Source organism: Corella eumyota, chromosome 4 (assembly GCF_963082875.1).
Source record: "Corella eumyota chromosome 4, kaCorEumy4.1, whole genome shotgun sequence".
Lineage (NCBI taxonomy): Eukaryota > Metazoa > Chordata > Ascidiacea > Phlebobranchia > Corellidae > Corella > Corella eumyota.
In genome coordinates this window covers 1497307-1517476 of record NC_137493.1, presented here as the reverse complement: position 1 = coordinate 1517476, position 20170 = coordinate 1497307, and the positions used below count along the sequence as shown (strand labels likewise).

Sequence of the window (20170 nt, the reverse complement as noted above, 5' to 3'; positions counted from 1 at the left end):
CGAAGTAAAAAGCATCTATTGTCTAAAATCGAAAACTCGTTTATGGCATTGTCGCAGGACAATACAACAAGCAGGCATTGTTGTCCATTGTCTTAGTGAATAGCCCTTCTGTCCAAAATAAAGTCTAACTGTTTTCACAAATACAGACCCCTGCGTGTTAATTCGAAGCTGGATATTTCCACACCGGTTCAAACGTTGTTTGATATTTATTCAAAGCCAAATGTTGCAATTTGGTGCAAAAACTCGCAGCTTTAAAGACGCGAAGATTCGATCCCCAGCCGATGTGAAAATCCCATATTTTCGACGCAACAATTAATTCTATGACGTCACAAATAGCGGGATACTATAAACTGTTACAAAACTTTACTTAACATTTTTTTAAATGTTTTTTTAATTTATTAAAATGACAAAATTTTCTAAAAATTTCGCTTATGACGTCACAAATATTTGAGATGACAATTACGTTTAATTTTGGGCTTGAAAGGGCGGTAATTACTTGAGCGATGTAACAAAGTGTTTTAGGTTTTAAGCGTTTACGTTTGATGTCAAGTTGGGTTTAGTTTAAATATTTAAAGAAATTTATTTAATTTGCGACGGGCAGAAACTGAAGTGTTTTATAAATTAATATAGAATAAAGTGGTTTTTATACATTCATGTAAACTGAAATAAAAAATAACTGCTTTTAAATTAATGTAGAATAAACCTATTTAAAAATTACATATATATATATAAGTAGGCATGTAGTGTTTAAAAGAAACGTATTTGTTTTTATGTAAATAAATTACAAAAAATCAGTTAATAATATATATAAATCAGTATTTATCTAACAAGAAATGTAACTGGTGATTCACCTTAGTAGTTACTTTATTAAACTTAGAATTATATCCAATATAATTAAATATTCTATTAAAATCTGACTAGCATATTAAAAGGCTTTTTTAAGTTATTTTTTTTCCGATTTACCTTTTTTTGTAAGTTTTAAGAAAAAAAATTGTTTTATTTTTTCCCATCATTTAAGAAACCGCAACATATTTGCGGTCTGCAAGTTCTTTGTGATTGTTCTGCGAAAACTACGACACAATTACAAGTCTATGACGTCGTTTTGTGTAAAAAGTTTTTTTAACAAGTTAAACTATCCTTAAAATTTATTTATTAATTATAGAAGTAATTAAAAGTTGTATTTTAAGGAAATACACTTTTCAGATATACAGCTGCATAGCGCCAACTGACGGATGTATATATTTGAAAACATCAAAATAATTCCACTTTTCAATTAGCGACAATCATTTTGAAAATTCGATAGTTTTTTTGCAATTAAACATTTTTGGTGGCGTTTTTTTTTATTAACAATAAAATTCACCCGATGCGAGACGGTTTTGCATGGCTTTAACAAGAATCAAACCCCAGACCTTTAACTCTAAATACCAAAACGCTTAACCCTTACAGTGGTTAAGGGTAAACGTTATTTTAATAATAAATTTTATTTATTACAAAAAAAACTACAACACAAATTAAAAGCCATTTAAATCAATTATATAATCTACAACAGTGTTAAACTTTCCTATATACAAAACACTAAGCAAAAATCCAATAACTAAGACCTAAAAGCTGACGCTGTTGCTTGCCCAGCAAACTCGGATATAAACTTCAAAACATCTTGTAAGGCAAATGATGACGTCATTTTAGTTACCAAGGCAATCTTCTTCCAGTCGTCACGATTGGCTGCACGCTCGGGCACTTTAAAATCGACCATGTTACGTAACACAGGATAGCCTATGACGTAATAAATAATGATTACATATTTAGCCAATGCAAAATCGGAAACTTGATTGTTCGGTGCCTGCAGTGTTGTACAAAGATAAACGGCTTTACCACATAAAGTACAAGGTACGATTCCCACTGCTTCCATGTACCAGCGCTCTTAAGTAAGGTGTTAATGGAAATATTTTCTAGTAAGCCCAATTTATAGGTTAATATATAGATCATCAGGATTTGACAACGTAATATTACTCCATAAGTTGGCTGGCAAGTTGGCCTTTTTTTGTTATATATATAACATATATATCACAGAAGAATATATAATAAAAAAAAGGGTCAAAAACAAAATTTTATCCCCATTGTTTCTAAAATTTTTAAAGCTATTAATGATAAATCTTTTTGATATTGTTATTACTCATGTGGAGCCACAGCCTCCTTATTTTAAGTTCATCTACTTTGTATGTATGACAAAACAGTATATAAAACAGAAGTGGTAAAAAATCAAAAAAGAGTTAAGTAATAACTGAACAAAATATTCCAATCCTGATAATCTACTCACCATTATTCAAAGAGTGTCAGCCTTTAAGTGAAATCAGTCGTTATATACTAAGTCTAGAAGCTATACAAGAAAATACGAAAAAAAACGTTACAGAAAGGGCTACTTACCAGTAATCAAACAAGGAAGACTCCTGATCCCAGTCTGGTGAGCAGTTAAATTTCCTTCAAAAGTGTCTCGTTCATCTAATGGCAACACTTGCTCCACCTTGTGGTCCACCGACACTGCTAACACCCAATTTCTCACTTCTTCTCGACCTTGCTCCTGGAGGTCAAAATTTTATTTTGTTATTTTTTTGGGAAAAAATAAAATTGGTTAAAATTAAAATGCTAAATTTCTAAAATTTAAATTTTCCAGTTTTTTTTATATAATAACACCTTTAAGTTTCAAATTAAAAAATAAATTTTATTAATATTTAGAGGTAACATATGCCAAAGCTTTTTTGTATATATCTTTATCCTAGATGTGGGAAGGTTGACTTAACAGCCTAGACATAGAGCAACATTAGTTACCCTGACCTAATCTTAAGTTGCCTTTGACAGTTTGAAGTATTTTTAATTATAGTTCCCCGATAATTAATCTGCTAATTAAGTTTTGGCTCAGCAGGAGTTAAAATGTTTATAGTGCCTTAGTCAATGTTTGTTTATAATTAAATTTAAAATTTAAAATCACCCAAGTCCTTTATTATCTATGTTAAAGTTTACAATGTGTAGGAGTAAAACACTTGAATATACTCACATGCAGATATTGTTTCTCAGGGAGTGGAACTTCAAATGGAATGTCTGTATCTTGGAAATCAGAGTTGTCAATCATATCCAGTGATCCTTCCTCTATTGCTTCACTAAGGTCCAAGTACCTAAATTATTTGGAAACACTTCATAAAATGAGTTTAAAAAGTTGCATTTCATAAAAATAAAATTTAAAAAAAAAATAAAAAAAGTGCACTAGGCAAGAATCAAACCCTGGACCTCTGAACTTACCGATTCCAGAGCACAAAAGCAGCGTTTAATTTATCGGCAGCCCTGGAGTAAAATCCGGCTTCGTAGAAAGCTTTATCGGGTGGAACTAGTGAAGTGTAACGTAACAATGAGGTTGAAATTTTCGACATTATTTCACCCTGAACAAAAAATGATTCATTTAAAAAATATTTTATTTTATTCTTAATAAGAGAAGACCAACTTTACAACCTTAGCAAATAATCCACTATATTGATCAAGTATTAAATTGTAAAAGTTTAAATTTGTTTTAACATATGTTATTTAAATGGCCAGCCAATAAACTTTCGATTCAGTGTAGCTTTAAAAAACCTTAAAAAATCAAAATATACACTAAAAACAATGGCAAACATATACATTTAACTTAAAAACTATTCAATAGTATATATGTAAATGTACTATTACTAGAAATATATATAAATTTAAGATTTATACAACAAAGTATTTGTTACCATTCCAGATTGTTCAGCACATGCAGATCTTACAGCATAATAATGAGCCACCAACATCAATGTTTCAAAATCTCCATAATCCTCACTTTCCGTTCCTCCTTCTCTCTGTAGATTCTTTACCTGAAATGTAAAAGTTATTACAATTTAGTAAATTTGAGTTGGAAAAGTTAAAAATCTGTTTTAATAGCAGCAGAATAGACTGCAAAAATTTCCCCAAAATATTATTAAAATTTAAGAAACGTTTGAACTAATATATACTAGTTGGTAGCCTGCCCTACGAACAAGATTTTAATTGTTGTAATATGATTCCTACTCCCAATAATATTTGCCTGTGATAATTCACCTGTGCACCATAAACTGCAGTTTTATTTATTTTGTAGTCCTATAATTTGAACACACATATATATAGCTCACCAAGTTTCTTAATATATACTCTAGTTGTGGTATGCATTTTAACTCTCATAGGAACAGTTAATCAGTGTATGACATTTAACTTGCAACCAATATTTTCCCATTACTTACCAAACTGAACAACATATCCCTCAACCCTGCCCATGTTTTATAATTATCCCAATCTGGTGAATTTAAAATCTCACTCGCTATTCTCTTGTAGATGTTAAAGTTTTGGACATTTGCTGGTGCTCCTGTGGTGTAAAAATTAATTTATATAGCCATGTAAAAACATCAAAGCAATACAAACTTTAAAAAACATGTTTTTAACATATCAGAACACTAGCAGCCAGAACGTTTGGCCTCACTACATGAGGTTGTGGGTTCGATCCCCACTGCTTTTACGCTGTAGCACTCTTGAGAAAGGTGTTATGAACAACACAAAACTTTTTCTGAGCTAATACCTAATCAGCAGCTCAATGAACTAGCAATTATTGTCAATAATATTTCAAACCATCAAAGATAAATTAAGACTGGGCCAGGGTAACAGTTGTTACTCTATGTTCAAGTCGTGAAGTCGACTTCCGATATCAAGATTAAGGCTATATACAAAAAATATATACAAGTATTTAATGGCAATATTTACCATGTTGAACATATAAATCAAGAGCCTCCAAAACATTATCTTCCTTGAGTAAGTTGGCAGCATATAGAGCTACATACTTGTGCAGGATTTGGGAGTTCTATAAACACAAAAATAATAAACAATTTATATATAATGGAGTTTAGTGGGCTACAAATGTATATGTATGACCAGTTTATAGGACTACAAAATAAATAAAACTGGCGTTTGTGGTGTTGGTAAATTCATTCAGGTAAAAATTAGTTTTAAGTTGTGACCATATTAGGACAACAAATTAAAAATTCTGATGCCATCCATAGTGCAAGCTTTTGAAAAGTAAACATAATATAACTTGTAACATTATTGGGTATACTTAGTGTTAAGTAATACCTGTTGTTCAGCAGTCTGAATACATTTCTCCCACTGTCCTCTCTCAATATACATATCCAATGCAGCTATTACATCAACTGAGGCCATCTGAAACATAAAAATATTGAAGTCTAAAATATGAATTAAAAGTGTTTTCTCATTGTTATCTAAGTCTATACCACATTTTTGTGGTTACAATTGCAAAACAAGACTAAAAATGACCTAAACTAATTAATTTTTATCATATTTATTATTTTAGTGGTCTTTTAACAACAGAAAACATAAATAATTACCGATGTTACCATAATAAAGAATTTTTAACTTTTTATAAACAGTTAAACACTATAGACTGTAAACAGCATGGCCTACACACTATCTCAGTTCAACAACTTTACTTAAACAACTATAGGTGCCAACTAAATGATACAATGTTGTTTTAAACCAAGCATTCCTAGTATAACAACTGTACTTAAACATTACTTACAGCTTTAGTATCTCCATGATGTTTCAGATGATCTTTATATTTCTGATCCACATAAGCTTCCAGTTCAGGAGCATATTCGTGACAAACACTTTTTGCTTTCTGGAACTCTCCTCCCTGCATGAAAGCATCCGCAGCTTCTTGAATCATGTCCACTTGGAGATAGATCTCAGCTGCCTAAATTAAAAAAAATAAAAGTGATAACAATTATTTTTATTTTTTTTACATTTATTCTTGATGTAAGGTCGCCTTCATGACCTAAACATAGAGTAGCATTTGTTTCCCCGACCCAGTCTCGAGTTGCCCGTGGCAGTTTGGTATATTATAGTATATAATTGCTCGATAATTATGCAGCTAATTAAGTGTTGGCTCAGCAGGAGTTAATACTGTTTATAGCGCCTTACTCCAGGGTGAAACAGCATGAAAGCCGTCAGGATTAAACTCCTAAACTCATGTAGTGAAGCCAAGTACTTTTCAAAAAGCCAGAACTTTTAGCCTTAAAAAATTACAAAGTTTAGGGCCTTTACCATTGGTATATTATTATTTAAATTAAACAAATCTTACTTCTGTAAATTTTTGAATCCTGATAAACTTGGGACCCAATAATTCCACAACTGCACTTGCTTTCTCCATAGTTAGAAACTTGAGAGCTAATTCTGCTGCTTTGGACCAACTTTTCTCTAAAACTCTGCAACGGATTAACAATAATTTTTAGAAATTAAAATACAATTACTTTGGCAAAATCAAAAATCACCAGTTTTATTAATAGACTATAAAACATGGTTGGGTACCATAATATATTATATAATCTTTATGTAAACATTATTATTCATGGCATGTTTTAAATCATTAAATTGATTTTGTCATTTTTTCCCGTCACATCGATGTAATATTTATTATGAATATTTTTATTACTTTTATTGATGCTAAAAACATTAATAACAAAAAGAAAGTTACTGGTATAATAACATTTATGGACCTTTCCATATTAAGAATTATTTAAATACAGCAATAAGTTGATTACCTTATATCAGAAGTCATATCAGGGGAGACCTGACAATAGAAAGAGATGGCTTGGTTGTAATCACCTTGTTGCTCCCATTCCCTTCCTTGTTTTATTAATCCTTCAGCTCCACTGTAAGTATGTAAAAAACATTAGTGAATGTGTGCATATGAAATCACTTGAAAATTTCTGATATTTGCTATAGTGCACTATTGTTAAGCACAAGTTTTAGCATATTACATTAACATAAGTTCAGGAATCCATAAAATCTAAGTTAGGCTGGTGGCCAAGCATTTAATATACTAAATGCACTATTAATTAATATATATTAGCAGCTTTGTAGCATTTGTAACTAAACAATAAGTAAATCTAAGGTCTTGAGTGTAAAGTATTATTTCCAATTTTGCTTTATCTGTAAAGTGCCAACTACACATACTTTTATTAAGCCCAAAAAACAATTGCCAGTATATAAAGCCAGCAATTAAATATCATTTGTATTATACATAAAAAGTTGTAACAAAAATATTACAAGTACAACTATAAACGATTCTCACCTTGGTCCTTTCTGTGCCATCAAGTTTTGATATTCTTGTTGTAGAGCATTATATTTGTTACTTGGTTGGTATTCACGAGATATCCTTAATGCTTCAGACCACATATTTGCCTCCTTGTAATACTTGATGGTTAGGTCGGGTCGCTGGGCTCTTAATAAGTAAGCTTCTGCTTGTTGGAAGTCCTGGGTAAATGTATAATATAGTTTAATATAAAATAAACACAAATCTTTATGTAAAGGAGCTTAGTGGGCAATATGTGCTCTGCAAAAAAATAAAACCGCCGTTTGTGGCGAGTAGCTAAATATAAATAGTTTAATATAGCAAAACAAAAAAGAAACTACAATAAATAAATTAAAGGATTAAGGGAATTATTTAGTAGATAAGTTTGCCTGCAAATCATATGAAGACAGTTTTAACTGAGGCAGGCAAAATAAAACAATATTAATCGATAAGTTTACTTCCAAATCAATTACTCCAAATTTCCATAATTTTTGAAAATTTGTGCCAATTTTATACATATATACCTACAATAATTTGAAAAAAAAGCAGTTATATATTAGGCAAACCCACCTTTTGATCAAATGCCACCCTAGCCTTCCCTATTAGAACATCATTCACTGAATCTGGGTCGTGGTTTTGAGCAACTCTTTGAGCTCCTTCCCAGTCCTGGTTGTGAACATACCTAAAGTATATTATATTAGTTAATAGTTATATTGGTAAAAAATAGAGGTATCTTTTTGTGAAAAGAAAAAGATTGCAATAGTGGCACCTTAAGTGATTTAAATGGGTAAAAATAATAATATTTTAAATGAAAATAACATTGTTTGTAGGTATTTTTTTAAATCCTAAAGCAAATGGTAACAACAGAAATGAATAATAATTAACTTAAAGCACATAACATAAGTGCCTTAAACTTAATAACGTTACATATTTTTTTTTAATACAATATTCCATTAAAAAAGGAGTTATCACTATATTTGATAACAACTTACATAAGAACAGCTTCTTTAGGTTTGTCAGCTTTAATAAATTCCATTTCAGCTTCATGAAATTTACCTGAACATTTAACAACATTATATTGCAATTAAACATTATATATTTTAACCTCATAAAGAAATTGTGAAATAATATACTGGGCCTAATTATAATCTTATTACCTTCATCTTCAAGAAACATGGCGTATTTAAGATGAATATCTCCCATCTTATCTGTCATTCCTGTTTTCGCCAAATCAAACGCAAAATCAAATGCTCTGCAACATATTGAATAAATAAGTTAAGTCCAACTATTTTTTACAAAATGATAATATTAGTGACAGTCTACTCTTAACTTTATATCAGTAAATAATACCAATTTATAAAGTTATCACAGTAGAATAAATATTATACAATGATATCTCCTGCAACTATTGGGTTTATAATACTCATGCTTACCCATTATCAGCAGCATAATCAATAGCAGCTTCCAGTAAACCAAATTTAGATAAAAGTTTTACAGCAGAATCCCCTCCTAATGACCTCGCCCATAAGTAAGCCACCTGTAATAATAATAAATATTTAATTTATAGTTTGTTTTTAATACTTTTTATATATTTATTTGCTTTTGAAGCAATTAGGCTGCACACAGACTAAATAAAAGTAAACTTTTTTTACCTTAATTTAGTCTTAAGATAAATTTGCTAGTTTTAGATATAAGTAAATTGATGTAATTTACTAATTTGATTTTCAAATTTACCACTTAACTTAAGAATTCTTCACAGCATAGGTTTTATACACAAACCTGAAGCTAAAAAATATTGATTTAATAATAGTTTTCTTACTTGTTTGTGAGCTGTTGCAGTTCCATTTGATTTTGCCACTCTATATGCATCTTCCCACATGTCCTATACAAAGATTCATGTTAATTAAAACAACATATTATATCTATTATGCTGTCAATACTTGGGATTTTACCTACAGGTACTTACCCTTTGTCGATACATGTTAACAGCTGATTTCCAGTCCTGAGCTGCAACAAAATGTTGCTCAGCAGGTTGTAAGTAATCCTCCCCTTCTAATTCCTATGAATATTACAATATAATTAAACTAGTGTTACAGTTTACACGTATATTTAACCTAGCTGTTTTTTAATGCATTTTAGACAAATACATCTTTACATAATGAAGCGGATGATATTTATATTAATGTATTTCCAATTTATAAGCCTACAAAAAAATAAAACTGCTGTTTGTGGTGCTCAGGTGGATTATTGTAAGTAAATATTACTGACGAGTTGCAACCATATTACAACAAATAAAATCCCGACCAAAGAGCAAGCTATCAACTATTTATAGTAAACTTAGTTATCAAATTTACTTTTGCTAAATGGAGATGGGTGTCTTGTAACAAATCTGGATGGTAGTCTGTAACCAGTCGTATCATGTCGTCATAGCGACGTAGTTTCTTGTGCATGGTGATAGCTAGGTCTTGTTCATCAACAGTTAAGTATAATCTAATTAAATAATATAAAAAATATTATTTTAAATGAAATTCAAAGACTAATGTTTAAGTAACTACAGATTATAATATTACAATACAAGAAAAACAAACTAACTCATGTTTTAAAGTATGCTAAGCCTACAAAAGTTGAAGCTGCACAACTCTAAACCTAATTTTTATAGAAAAATTAAACAATTTATTAAATCTGTTAGCACTATATGGATGTAGTTTAACTAGATAAATAACCCAGTTTCAATATTTAAATTTAAGTGGTCACAAAGTGGTCAGAACACTTGTCTTTACTACATGAGATCCTCGGTTCGATCCTCATTGCTCTTATGCACCAATGAGGGCGTTATAAACTGTAAAATTCCGAGTCAACCATTCCACATCAAGAATAAAAAATAAAAAAATTACACATTTCCATCACCTTTCTGCTTCCTTGTATTTGCCCTTAGCTTCCTGTTGTTGAGCAGTGTTAATATAAAGAGTTACAACCTCCTCAGGTTCCATGCATGTTTGGGCCAAGTTGTAAGCCTCCTGCCACTTTTCAGAGGCAAGTAGAAGTTGAACTGCATCATGGCGTGATCCTGCTTTCATGAATAATGTGGCTGCAGTCTGGAATGTTTTAAATTGTTGAGATTTTACAATTTGGCAATGTGTGTTTAAAACCTTAACAACTTTGCAATATTTGCTTTTATCTTAACACAGATTTATCGGCATCGTCATTTGTATTGTTCAAATACTTGGATTCACTACCTGAAGTACTGAGTTTGATCCCCACTGCTCTCATGCTGTGGCACCCTTAAATAAGGCACTTTAGCGGTATTAATTCCTGGTAAGCCAGCATTTAATCAGCAGCATAATTATCAAGCAATTATATTCTATAATCTACTAAACTGCCAAAATAATTTCGAGACTGGGTCAAGGTAACAAATGTTACTTTATGTTTAGGTTTTAAAGTCGACCTTTTCACATTAAGAATAATTAAAAACTTTAAAAAATTAAGATTTTACCTCATGATCATTAATTTGTGAGTAATGAAGTCCAATCTGATGATAATATTTGCTACTCATCTCAGGTTCTTGGCCCTCTAATATAAGAATTGCTTTCTTAAACTGTCTTGATCCTATAGCTGACTCTACAGCCTTCTCTGTAGCACCTGCTTCTATGTAGTGGTTGATAGCTGGAAAAAAAAAACATAAGAAAATTTAAATTTTAAGTAAGGGCAACAAAAGACTGGCAGGATGATGTAGTGGGAAAAACACTTGGCTTTACTACATGAGGTCCTGGGTTCAACCCCCACTGCTCTTTTGCTGTAGTGCCCTTGAGCAAGGCGCTATAAACATAGGAATTCCTGCTGAGCCATCACTTAATCAGCAGTTTACTTATCAGGCAATTATAATCTATAATATCCTAAACTGCCACAGACAACTCAAGACTATGTTGGGGTAACAGTCGTTACTCTATGTTTAGGTCGTGCAGTCAACCTTTTTACATATATTAATTATTTTAATTTTAATATACCAATTATGCAATTAAAAAATTGAGTTAACAACTCTTTTTTTGAACTTTTAAACATGTTAACTTTTCTCACCAGCATCAAGTTGTTTCTGTGAGTAAAGATGATCAGCCCATTCCATCTCCAATCTAACCACTTGAGCTGGGAACGAGCTCCTTGCAAGTTCTACTGCTCTCCTGCATTATATAAAACAGTTTAGGCTTTTGTTAAAAGATATTTAAACCTTGAACTAGGTGTTTTGTATTTAAAATTAATTAAGGGTAAAATATGTAAAGCATGATTTTTAAGTTTATACAAGTAGTGTATTGTTAAGTATGTTCATTTGAAGTAAACTTAAAAAGCTGATATTTTATTTAATGTAACAAAAATAAAATCATAACTTATCAAAGTAAGTTAACATAGAGTTACCTGTATGCTTTATCTCTTCTATAGCAATCCAATGCATTTTGAAAGTTACCAGTTTTCTCAAACAATTCACCAGCCTGTAATATAAAAAGAGTTTAATAAATACTTCAATTTAACATTTAACTTGTATTGGTAACATGCTATAATAAATAATGTATTTGTGCGTATAAAAAATATCCAAATCTATGTTTACCTGTTCATTGAGATCATATTTAAGCAATCCTGAAGCAATTTGTTCCATGATATTTCGATTTGACATCAGATCCTACAAAATAGTTGTAAATATTAACAAAAAATAACTAGAACCAGGTGAAACAGGTTTATAACCCTTCACAGTTCAAAAAAATTACCATGGAACCTAATTGGCAAAATGTTGTACTACAAAACTAAAAAATTAATATAATTTTAATATATTGGAAATTAAAACACCAAAAATCTTAAATGTTTCTAATATAAAAATCACAAACGCAACTTACAGATCTAGACAGAGCAAGTTTAGCGGCTCTAGCAGGCAATCCAGCCTTCATATAAAGTGCAATAGCCCCGTGGTAGTCCTCCTGTTTCTCCTTCAACAAACCAGCACTTTCATCTTGGTTTGTGTCAATTAACCACTGGTAATACTGGGATCTTAGAGTGTCAACTTGGGCATGGTTCTGTTGAGGAAAATGAATTTAAAGACAGTTTATTTTATAGTCTAGCTTCTAAAAAAGCCCTTTTTGCATTTAAAGAAAGCTTATTTTATAGTCTAGCATGTGGAAATGCCTTACTTCACATTCCAACTATGGGTAAGCCTTAGTCGATATTAAGATTTAAATTTTTGCATTTGAAAAAGGCTTTTTTTATAGTCCAACTGTAGGTGAGCCTTAGTTGTTATAAATATACATTTACCTTTGATTCAGCCACTGCAATGGCCTCATTCCACATATGTAAGTTAACATAAAACTCAATACATTCATCAACTGCTCCATTTTCAAGATAGATCTGTTTAAAAACAAAAATCTTAAGTTTAGGTTCAGAAAAATGATTTAAAATAAGTTATAAATAAAATCTGAATTGACTTAGATTTACAAAATATTCTCATAGATTTTAACAAACTAAATTCATTATTTAATAGTTACACATATAATATTCGAACTACTGTTTTTTATCAAAATTTTTGTATACCTGTTCAGCTTTCTTGAACTCTTTATCCAGAATGGCAAGTCTAGCTTGTACTTTGTAGTAAGTATGTCCATCTAAACCCTGTATAAATTAACAATTAAAATTAGTGAGTAATATAAAATATGGTACAAGGTTTTGTTGCAGGTTTTAGATTAGAAAATTTAAAGCGAATTACTCCACTTACAGTTTCTCTGTTGTAATCTTCAGCCATTTTGTTGACCAATCTTAAAAATCTTGCTTTTGAAACATCACCCAATGCAGCAAAACATCTTTAAACAATAAACACCATCTTTAGTTACTACCATTTGTAAAACATATTTTCTCAACATTAATTTAATGTATAAGCTACTAGTAACTGATTGAGGTTATTAATATCATATAATTTAATGTGTCTTTGGTTTAAAAACATCTTTTATATGCAAAACCCACCTTTCAGCAATGAAAAGTTGTTGATTATCGAGCGATATTTTACTCAATGTCTTCCACATAGCTTCAGTTTCAGGAGACATTTCAAGAGTTTCAAGAAAGCTTACAGCTCTTAATTCAATTATTACAAAAAATAATAATTGTTTCTTAAGTTATTTTTTATATAAACGAATATTTTAAAATTTAAGTATATAGTTATACAAAATTTTAAATTTAGAATATATTCTAATAAATGCTATAAATCGTTATATAATAGTCAATAGCCTCCAAACAGTCGAAATTTAAATTGTTGTAATATGGTCGCAAAAGTTTGGATTTACCTTGAAAAATTTCCATCATCAATAGCAGTTCCAAACTCAATTAAACCTTCATCCAATGTGTAAGTTATTGTGTTAACCCCTTCTTGAACTAATACCTGGAATATAAACAAAAAACAAGTTAAAAGATTGAAAAAAATACCAATTTTTAAATACTAAAAGTTGAACTGTAAGCCTAATTCAACAAAGTTATCACTAAAACAAGATTTAAAAATATGAAAAAAAAATTATAAAAATCCAAATAACTAACATTAAAATACCACATAAATTAAAACAAAATCACAAAAAAATATTAAAATAAGTTATTATAATCTGACCTCAGTTTTTCCATCAGATCGTTCCAGTTCAACGATCTCCCCCTTGATAGGAAACATGGTGACACGCTCAGGTGCATCGATGTTGTACCACACACACAAACTATCTCGATTCTGTGCAACTAATACATCACTCTGTGGCACCCACTAGTGGAAAGAAAAAGAATTGGTTTTAAACAAAAGATAAACAAATTTATAACAAACTAAAATATTTACATCTAATTAATAGACTTTCAAAAAAAAATAAAAAATAATGTTTGTGAAAACAGGTTAGTTATTACCAGTAAGTGATAGTTTAGGCATATTATAACAAATAAAATACATAGAGTGGACAATCTTATTTGGTTCTGTAATACACAGATTGCAAGTAACATTTCTTATAATACTAAAAGCAAGCACTTTTATAGGTTTGATACTTAAAGTTTTTAATGATGTTTTACCTGAACAAACGAACAGTAATTGAGCAAAGTAGTTTGAGTCTCAGTTGAAACATCGTAAAGATGGAGTCGTAATCTTTTGTCTCGGTATAACAACTTCATTGCTGGAATTAAAGAATATTATTGTTTTAAACCTACACGAAGGATTTCACAATTTTACAACCATATTAGTAGTTGATAAAAGCAACGGTATTTGTGTTAATAATTACCAGTCTCATTAAGTTCAAGCCAATCTAGTTTGGAATTATGTTGAATTGTTGCCACTGTGTAACTTTCATTCAGATCAACTAAACAATAAAAAGATATATTATAAAATTGGAAAGATAGACTTTACAACCTAGAAATACAGGAACATCCACTACCTCAACCCAGTCTTAAGTTAACTTTGCCAGTTTGAGATATTATTTATTTTAATTTCCCGATAATAAAGCTGCTGATTAGGTATTGGTTTAGCAGGAGTTTGTATTGTTTTTAGCGCCAATTTAAAGGCGTTACAGCATGAAAGCAGTAAGAATCAAAACAAGAATCTCATGTAGTGAAGCCAAGTGTTCTGACCACTAAACCATGCTGCCAGTTTAATACCTTAAAAAATCTTGAAAGGTAAATCAATTTTAATTTATAATTTTCAAAATTATATGAGAACCTTAACAGTCAAAACCTAGCATAGTTTTGCATAAGAACAAATAGAGTACTTACTAATAGAAATAGTTTTAGGATCAAGTAGGTAAGCCATCTTCTTATTAGCATCTTGTTGTTTATGAGCATGTTGTCTCTCATTTAACCTTACACTAATTAAATGTGGGTTCATCATCTCAGTTCGAACTGATCCTAATACCTCATTACTACCATATTCAACCAATGATAACTCACCTGTATATATTATTAGGTGGTTTATAGTATATTTTAAAAGTACATTTAAATGGGTCTGGTATAGTATTGCACTATTTGTCACCTTTATTGTGACTTTGGTACCAGCGGTTTGATTTTTTTTTACGAGTACGTCAGTGACTTTTTGAGTACAAATAAAGATATAAATTTTCATCAACTTCAGGCATATTTGGATGTACTGAAGTAAAATTAAAGCATGAGGTCTTAAGTTTGATACCCAATGACTACACATTTAATGCTGTAAGTTTGATTTTTATTATAAGCAGTTTATTGATTTCTTAGGCAAAAACCTGACCTAAAAGTTTAAATTCACTTCTTGCATGGTGTAATTTATTAAAGTATATTTAAAACCTGAGACCATGAGTTTGATTCCCATTGACTACATGCTGTTATATTGGCAAAACAGAAAATATGCAGTTACATTATACCATTAATAGTTGCTCTAATTTAAAATAGATAATTTTAAGGTTGTAAAGATCTTACCAGCGTTAAATATCATGCAAACATTTTCATTCTCAAAAAAAAATTTTTCATTCCCTCCACTTCCCTGCCAAGCCACTTCTGAAAGCCGATTGGTTAAGAGATCACCCAATAGAAGAGTATCAGAAGTGTGGCCAACTAAGAAGCGATCTCCACCCAACATTTTAACCTCTTCAATCTAAGACAAAATCAAAAACACAAAAATGTGCGTGTTGATTTAAAATGTTAATAGTTAACACTGGCTTTATAGGAAATATCCAGATTAGACTATTTTTCAAACTATTTCTTCAAACTATTTCTTCAAACTATTTCTTTTTACCTCATATCCATAATGTGACTTTAACACCACTCTGGTTCCAGTGCTCAGGTTTTTAACTATCACCTAAAACAAAAAAGGTTAAAAAATAAAAATTTAATAAACAGAATAGTGTTAAACCTTCAGCTGTACATAATGAAGCTAAGTGGGCGCTATAAATATTTATTTTTTATATATATATATGTATGTACAATTTATAGGCCTGGAAAATAAATAAAATTGTCGTTTTTGGTGCACAAGTTTACCTTTACAAGCAAATATTAGTTAAAAATTGCCTTTACATTACTCCAAATAAAATGGCCACCATAGGGCAGCTATTGTCTAGTATAATATAAAATATTAAAGTTTGAGTTTTACCTGTGATAAACCAACATATGTCATCTCAAACTTGTTCTTGTAAATCGATCGTTTCAAACAACAATCAAACAATTCAACCCCTCCACATAGTGTTCCCTGTTATTAAAGAAAAATAATTTAAATTAGTGTCAAAATTCACATAAAATATAATTGCTTTACAAAGCTAAACCTAAGCTCGCATAAAATTAAACTTTGAAATTATTTCTTTTTGTATATATATATATTAATCTTGGTTAACAAAGTCACATTAACAGTACTAAAACATGCTTAATTGTATCTTAAAACAAAGTAAACTTACAGCCACGAGTCTTGATCCATCTTTCTTCCAAGCCAGAGCTGTTATGGTGTAAAGATTTTTAATTTCTTTTGCTTTTCCTTCATCCCAAGCTCCTCTACGTGGACTGTAGTTAAACAACCGCAACCTGAAGACAATGACAAAAATGTCAAAAAAATTTAACATAATTTAATTACTTTTATTTTGTTTTTTAATGATAAAAGGGCCCAAAAATAACATATATCAATTTTATTTTTATTAAGTTACACCATTTATTTAAAAACTTAACTTTTCCACCTTCAGTACTTAATATACATACAACATGTTTATATATTTGACCACACAAACCTGTCATAACTTCCAATAACAACACTCTGTCCACTAGAGTTCGTCACAGCAACCGTGAATTCCTTTTCTGTTTCATCTCTAGAGTAATCAAAATTTTGAATAGACCTCCCCTCCTTGTTGTACACCACTACTCTTCTATCACAACCTGCTGCTATTATACTGTAGAAAAATATATATTATTGTAAAATTAAAAAAAAAAATTTCTGATTAGACACAAAAATCAAAGGCAGATAATACCAGAGTTACAATTTAGAAAATTAACTTAATGCCAAATTGGCAATCTACAGATTAAAAATCAACTTGAGACTGGGTCGAATAACAAATCGTAGTTTAGGCTACAAATTCAACCTTTCAAAATTAAGAACAAAAAATACGCTGGGGAAACAAATGGGACTTTATCTTTAGGCCATAAAGCCAACCTTGCCACATTAAGAATAACTCAATAAAATAAATGTATTTAGAACAAATACCTTGATGAGCCCCAAGCCAGGGCATAAGGAGGACATGAATGGGTTATAATCTTTCCTTGACTCTCCCCACTTCCTTCATCATCGAAGAAATATCGGACAATCGTTCCATCAGCATGGCCTGATAACACTCCCTTGCCACTTAAACTAAAATGTAAAAGAATTTGTGGCTTTTACTAAAAGTTAATTTGGTAACAAAACTTCTTTTTATGCTGTGGTATAAAATGCAGTTTTATGAAAGCGTGGTGTAGTGGTCAGAACACTTCTTGACTTTACTACAGAGGTCCTGGGTTAGATCCTTATTGCTCTCATGCTGTACACCTCTTAGTAAGGTGCTATAAAGGGTAACTCATGCTGGTCCAACATTTAATCAGCAGCTTATATTTATTAAGCAATTATAATCTATAATATCCCAAACTACCAGAGGCAGTACAAGACTGGGTCTGGTAAGTTAAAAATATATATTAACTTACATTCAAGATCAATTTGCTTTAAATACACATAATATCATACTTAACAATATAATTCTAATCACACAACGTACTTGTTAGTGATGGCAACCACGTAGGAAGTTGTTCCATAAATAGTAGAAGATTTATTACTTCTTGTATTTGCCAACCTTACTTTACCCTCAGATAAACCAAAAACTATCATGTTTTCAAGTGGCCATGTTAGACAAGTTATCGCACTCTGGAATAATATAAAACTTAAATTTAAAAGCTTTGTAATCATGCTGGTACAAATTATTTAAAGGTTTCTAGCTTAAATACACAAAAAAACTAAATCTTAACATGCTAGAAAGAGCATTTACGCAGTATACTCCAAAATATACTACTAAATCGATAATAACCTACACTAGTAAAAACATAAGATAGATATGAACCAAAAAAATCTTAAAAATAAATCTACTAAATACCGGCTAATTCACATATCAAAACATAAGATCATTTTAAAATCCTTATACCATTAAATCCACTTACAGTTTGAATAAACTTGTTGCAAATAACCTTCTTATCACCCCATTCATCTCCCAGCTTGTAAACATAAATAATGTTGTCAGTTTGACCGAGTGCTAACTTAGATGAGCATGGAGAGAAGGCAATCGCTTTAATCATGTAACTTTTCTTCCCATACTGTAAAAAATTAAAGGAATCTTTTAATTGTTGAATTTTTTTAAGGTCATTAAACACATCATCAATGCTAACCTTCTAAAACTTTAGGCTATAAATAAAATAATATATTTGCAATTTTAAAAACATTACAAAATTAAAAAAAAAAACAATAAGAAATTGTTATGAAATGAAACTTTAGATACAAATATATCTAGTTATAATTAATTTAAAAGCCTACGTCAAAAAACTAGTTAAAAAATTCAACCGTTAAAACCTTAAAAAAAGTTACAAAAAACCCACAATCCTACCTTAGAGTCAATAGGTTTGGATGAAAACTTGTCCCTTCGTTCTCCAGTTTCATCATAAAGCAAAACAACTCGGTCTGACGTACAAACTGCCAACTTATTGTTGTTAGGAGACCAACATAAACAACAAATCTTTGATGCTCCAAGCTAGAAGATAATATGGATTTTATTAGTGTTGTTTGCCGGTTAAAACAAATAGTACTAAAATAAATGCGGAAAGGGCGGAATGTACAAGAGAAGATTAGGGTAAGGTTATAAAAATCCGCCATTTTCGCATTTTATAAACTTGCTGGACGACGTTAAAAGAGAGCTCCAATAGTATTTTTAATTGTTGATCTTGTAAATAAGCTACATACCAATTATGTGTTTAAAAGAGGTTATGATATATTTGGCGAATAAATTTAACTTTGATAATTTCAAAAATAAAATTACCTGCGGTTCCAAAATCGGTCTAATATGTTTTAACTGCATTTTTCCTTGCTATTCAACCATAAATATAACTTTTAAATATAAATCTACACAATATAGGGTATAAGTACTTAATTTAACTCTGTTTAAATTTATTTTAAAACCTTTTTAATTCGGAAATTCTAAAATTATTCGAGAATATAACTTGTCATCAGAAATTCATGAGTACAAGGTTGCTAGATTTTAATTCAAGCTGTTTTAAATAAAAACCATTTTATTCGTTTATCCTCAAAACGTTTATATTTATCCTCAGTAAAAAATAATATTTTAAATGTGGACTGCTTTGCTTTATGTTTAACGCTTACTTAAACTATAAAAGCTATATTCTAAACAAAACAAATACAAAATAATAAGATTTATTAAAAAGAAACCTCTATGAAAAACTATGAAAATAAAATGTAGAAAAAATGAAAATATTATGAAAAAACAGTGGTTGTAAAAAAAACAAAGAAAATCAGGCAATTTCATTAAATAAGAATGCAATTAAATAATATCATTGGATAATAAAGAAAAAAGAACAGAAGTACAAAAATAAAGAATATATTTATATTATAAAACAGGCTAAACATAATTTTTTAACTTTTTCAACAAACATAAGAATATTTTTCTCTATTTTAAATTAATAACAAATTTCAACTTAATACTTTTACATACTGCCATCAGTACGCACGTTTTCACAAGAACCAAAATAAACTCTAAACGTTAAAACAATTAGTACAAAAATAATATACCAAATAAAACCACATAAAACTATTCATTAAAACATAACCATAAAAGTTTTAAACCAATATTATCACCCACCCATTAAATAGTAACCCATTCACCAAAAAACACCATATAAATATCAACCATTTACCAAAAAACACCATAAAAATAGTAACCCCTTTACCAAAAAACACCAATACACAAAATTAAT

The 20170-nt window shown here is 30.1% G+C and overlaps 1 protein-coding gene across 1 annotated transcript; it reads right to left on the bottom strand.

The window, feature by feature from the left end:
* Positions 1-1407: 1407 nt before the first annotated feature.
* Positions 1408-19350, bottom strand: LOC145751243 (intraflagellar transport protein 172 homolog). The gene is made up of 44 exons (XM_082567347.1): positions 19219-19350; positions 18790-18933; positions 18350-18502; positions 17914-18059; positions 17373-17516; positions 16903-17061; positions 16579-16702; positions 16281-16376; positions 15927-15989; positions 15611-15785; positions 14936-15109; positions 14449-14526; positions 14243-14343; positions 13806-13949; positions 13492-13586; positions 13175-13282; positions 12930-13014; positions 12749-12826; positions 12473-12565; positions 12061-12237; positions 11778-11849; positions 11588-11661; positions 11255-11355; positions 10674-10843; positions 10088-10275; positions 9535-9670; positions 9147-9239; positions 9000-9062; positions 8614-8717; positions 8338-8432; positions 8173-8236; positions 7751-7862; positions 7181-7362; positions 6648-6758; positions 6188-6311; positions 5627-5800; positions 5164-5250; positions 4798-4894; positions 4284-4405; positions 3762-3881; positions 3295-3431; positions 3053-3170; positions 2425-2578; positions 1408-1773 (listed from the first exon to the last, which is right to left on the bottom strand). The coding sequence occupies exons 1-44, from the start codon at positions 19255-19257 to the stop codon at positions 1595-1597; spliced, it is 5253 nt and encodes a 1750-aa protein (XP_082423473.1). The 5' UTR covers positions 19258-19350; the 3' UTR covers positions 1408-1594.
* Positions 19351-20170: the final 820 nt, after the last annotated feature.

Coding starts and splice junctions, on each gene's coding strand:
- LOC145751243 (XM_082567347.1), bottom strand. CDS start 19,257: ATGCAGTTAAAACATATTAGACCGATTTTGGAACCGCAG. Junction 13,587..13,805: donor GATCTGATGGAAAAACTGAG/GTCAGATTATAA, acceptor TTTATATTCCAG/GTATTAGTTCAAGAAGGGGT. Junction 9,063..9,146: donor TTAACATGTATCGACAAAGG/GTAAGTACCTGT, acceptor ATCTTTGTATAG/GACATGTGGGAAGATGCATA.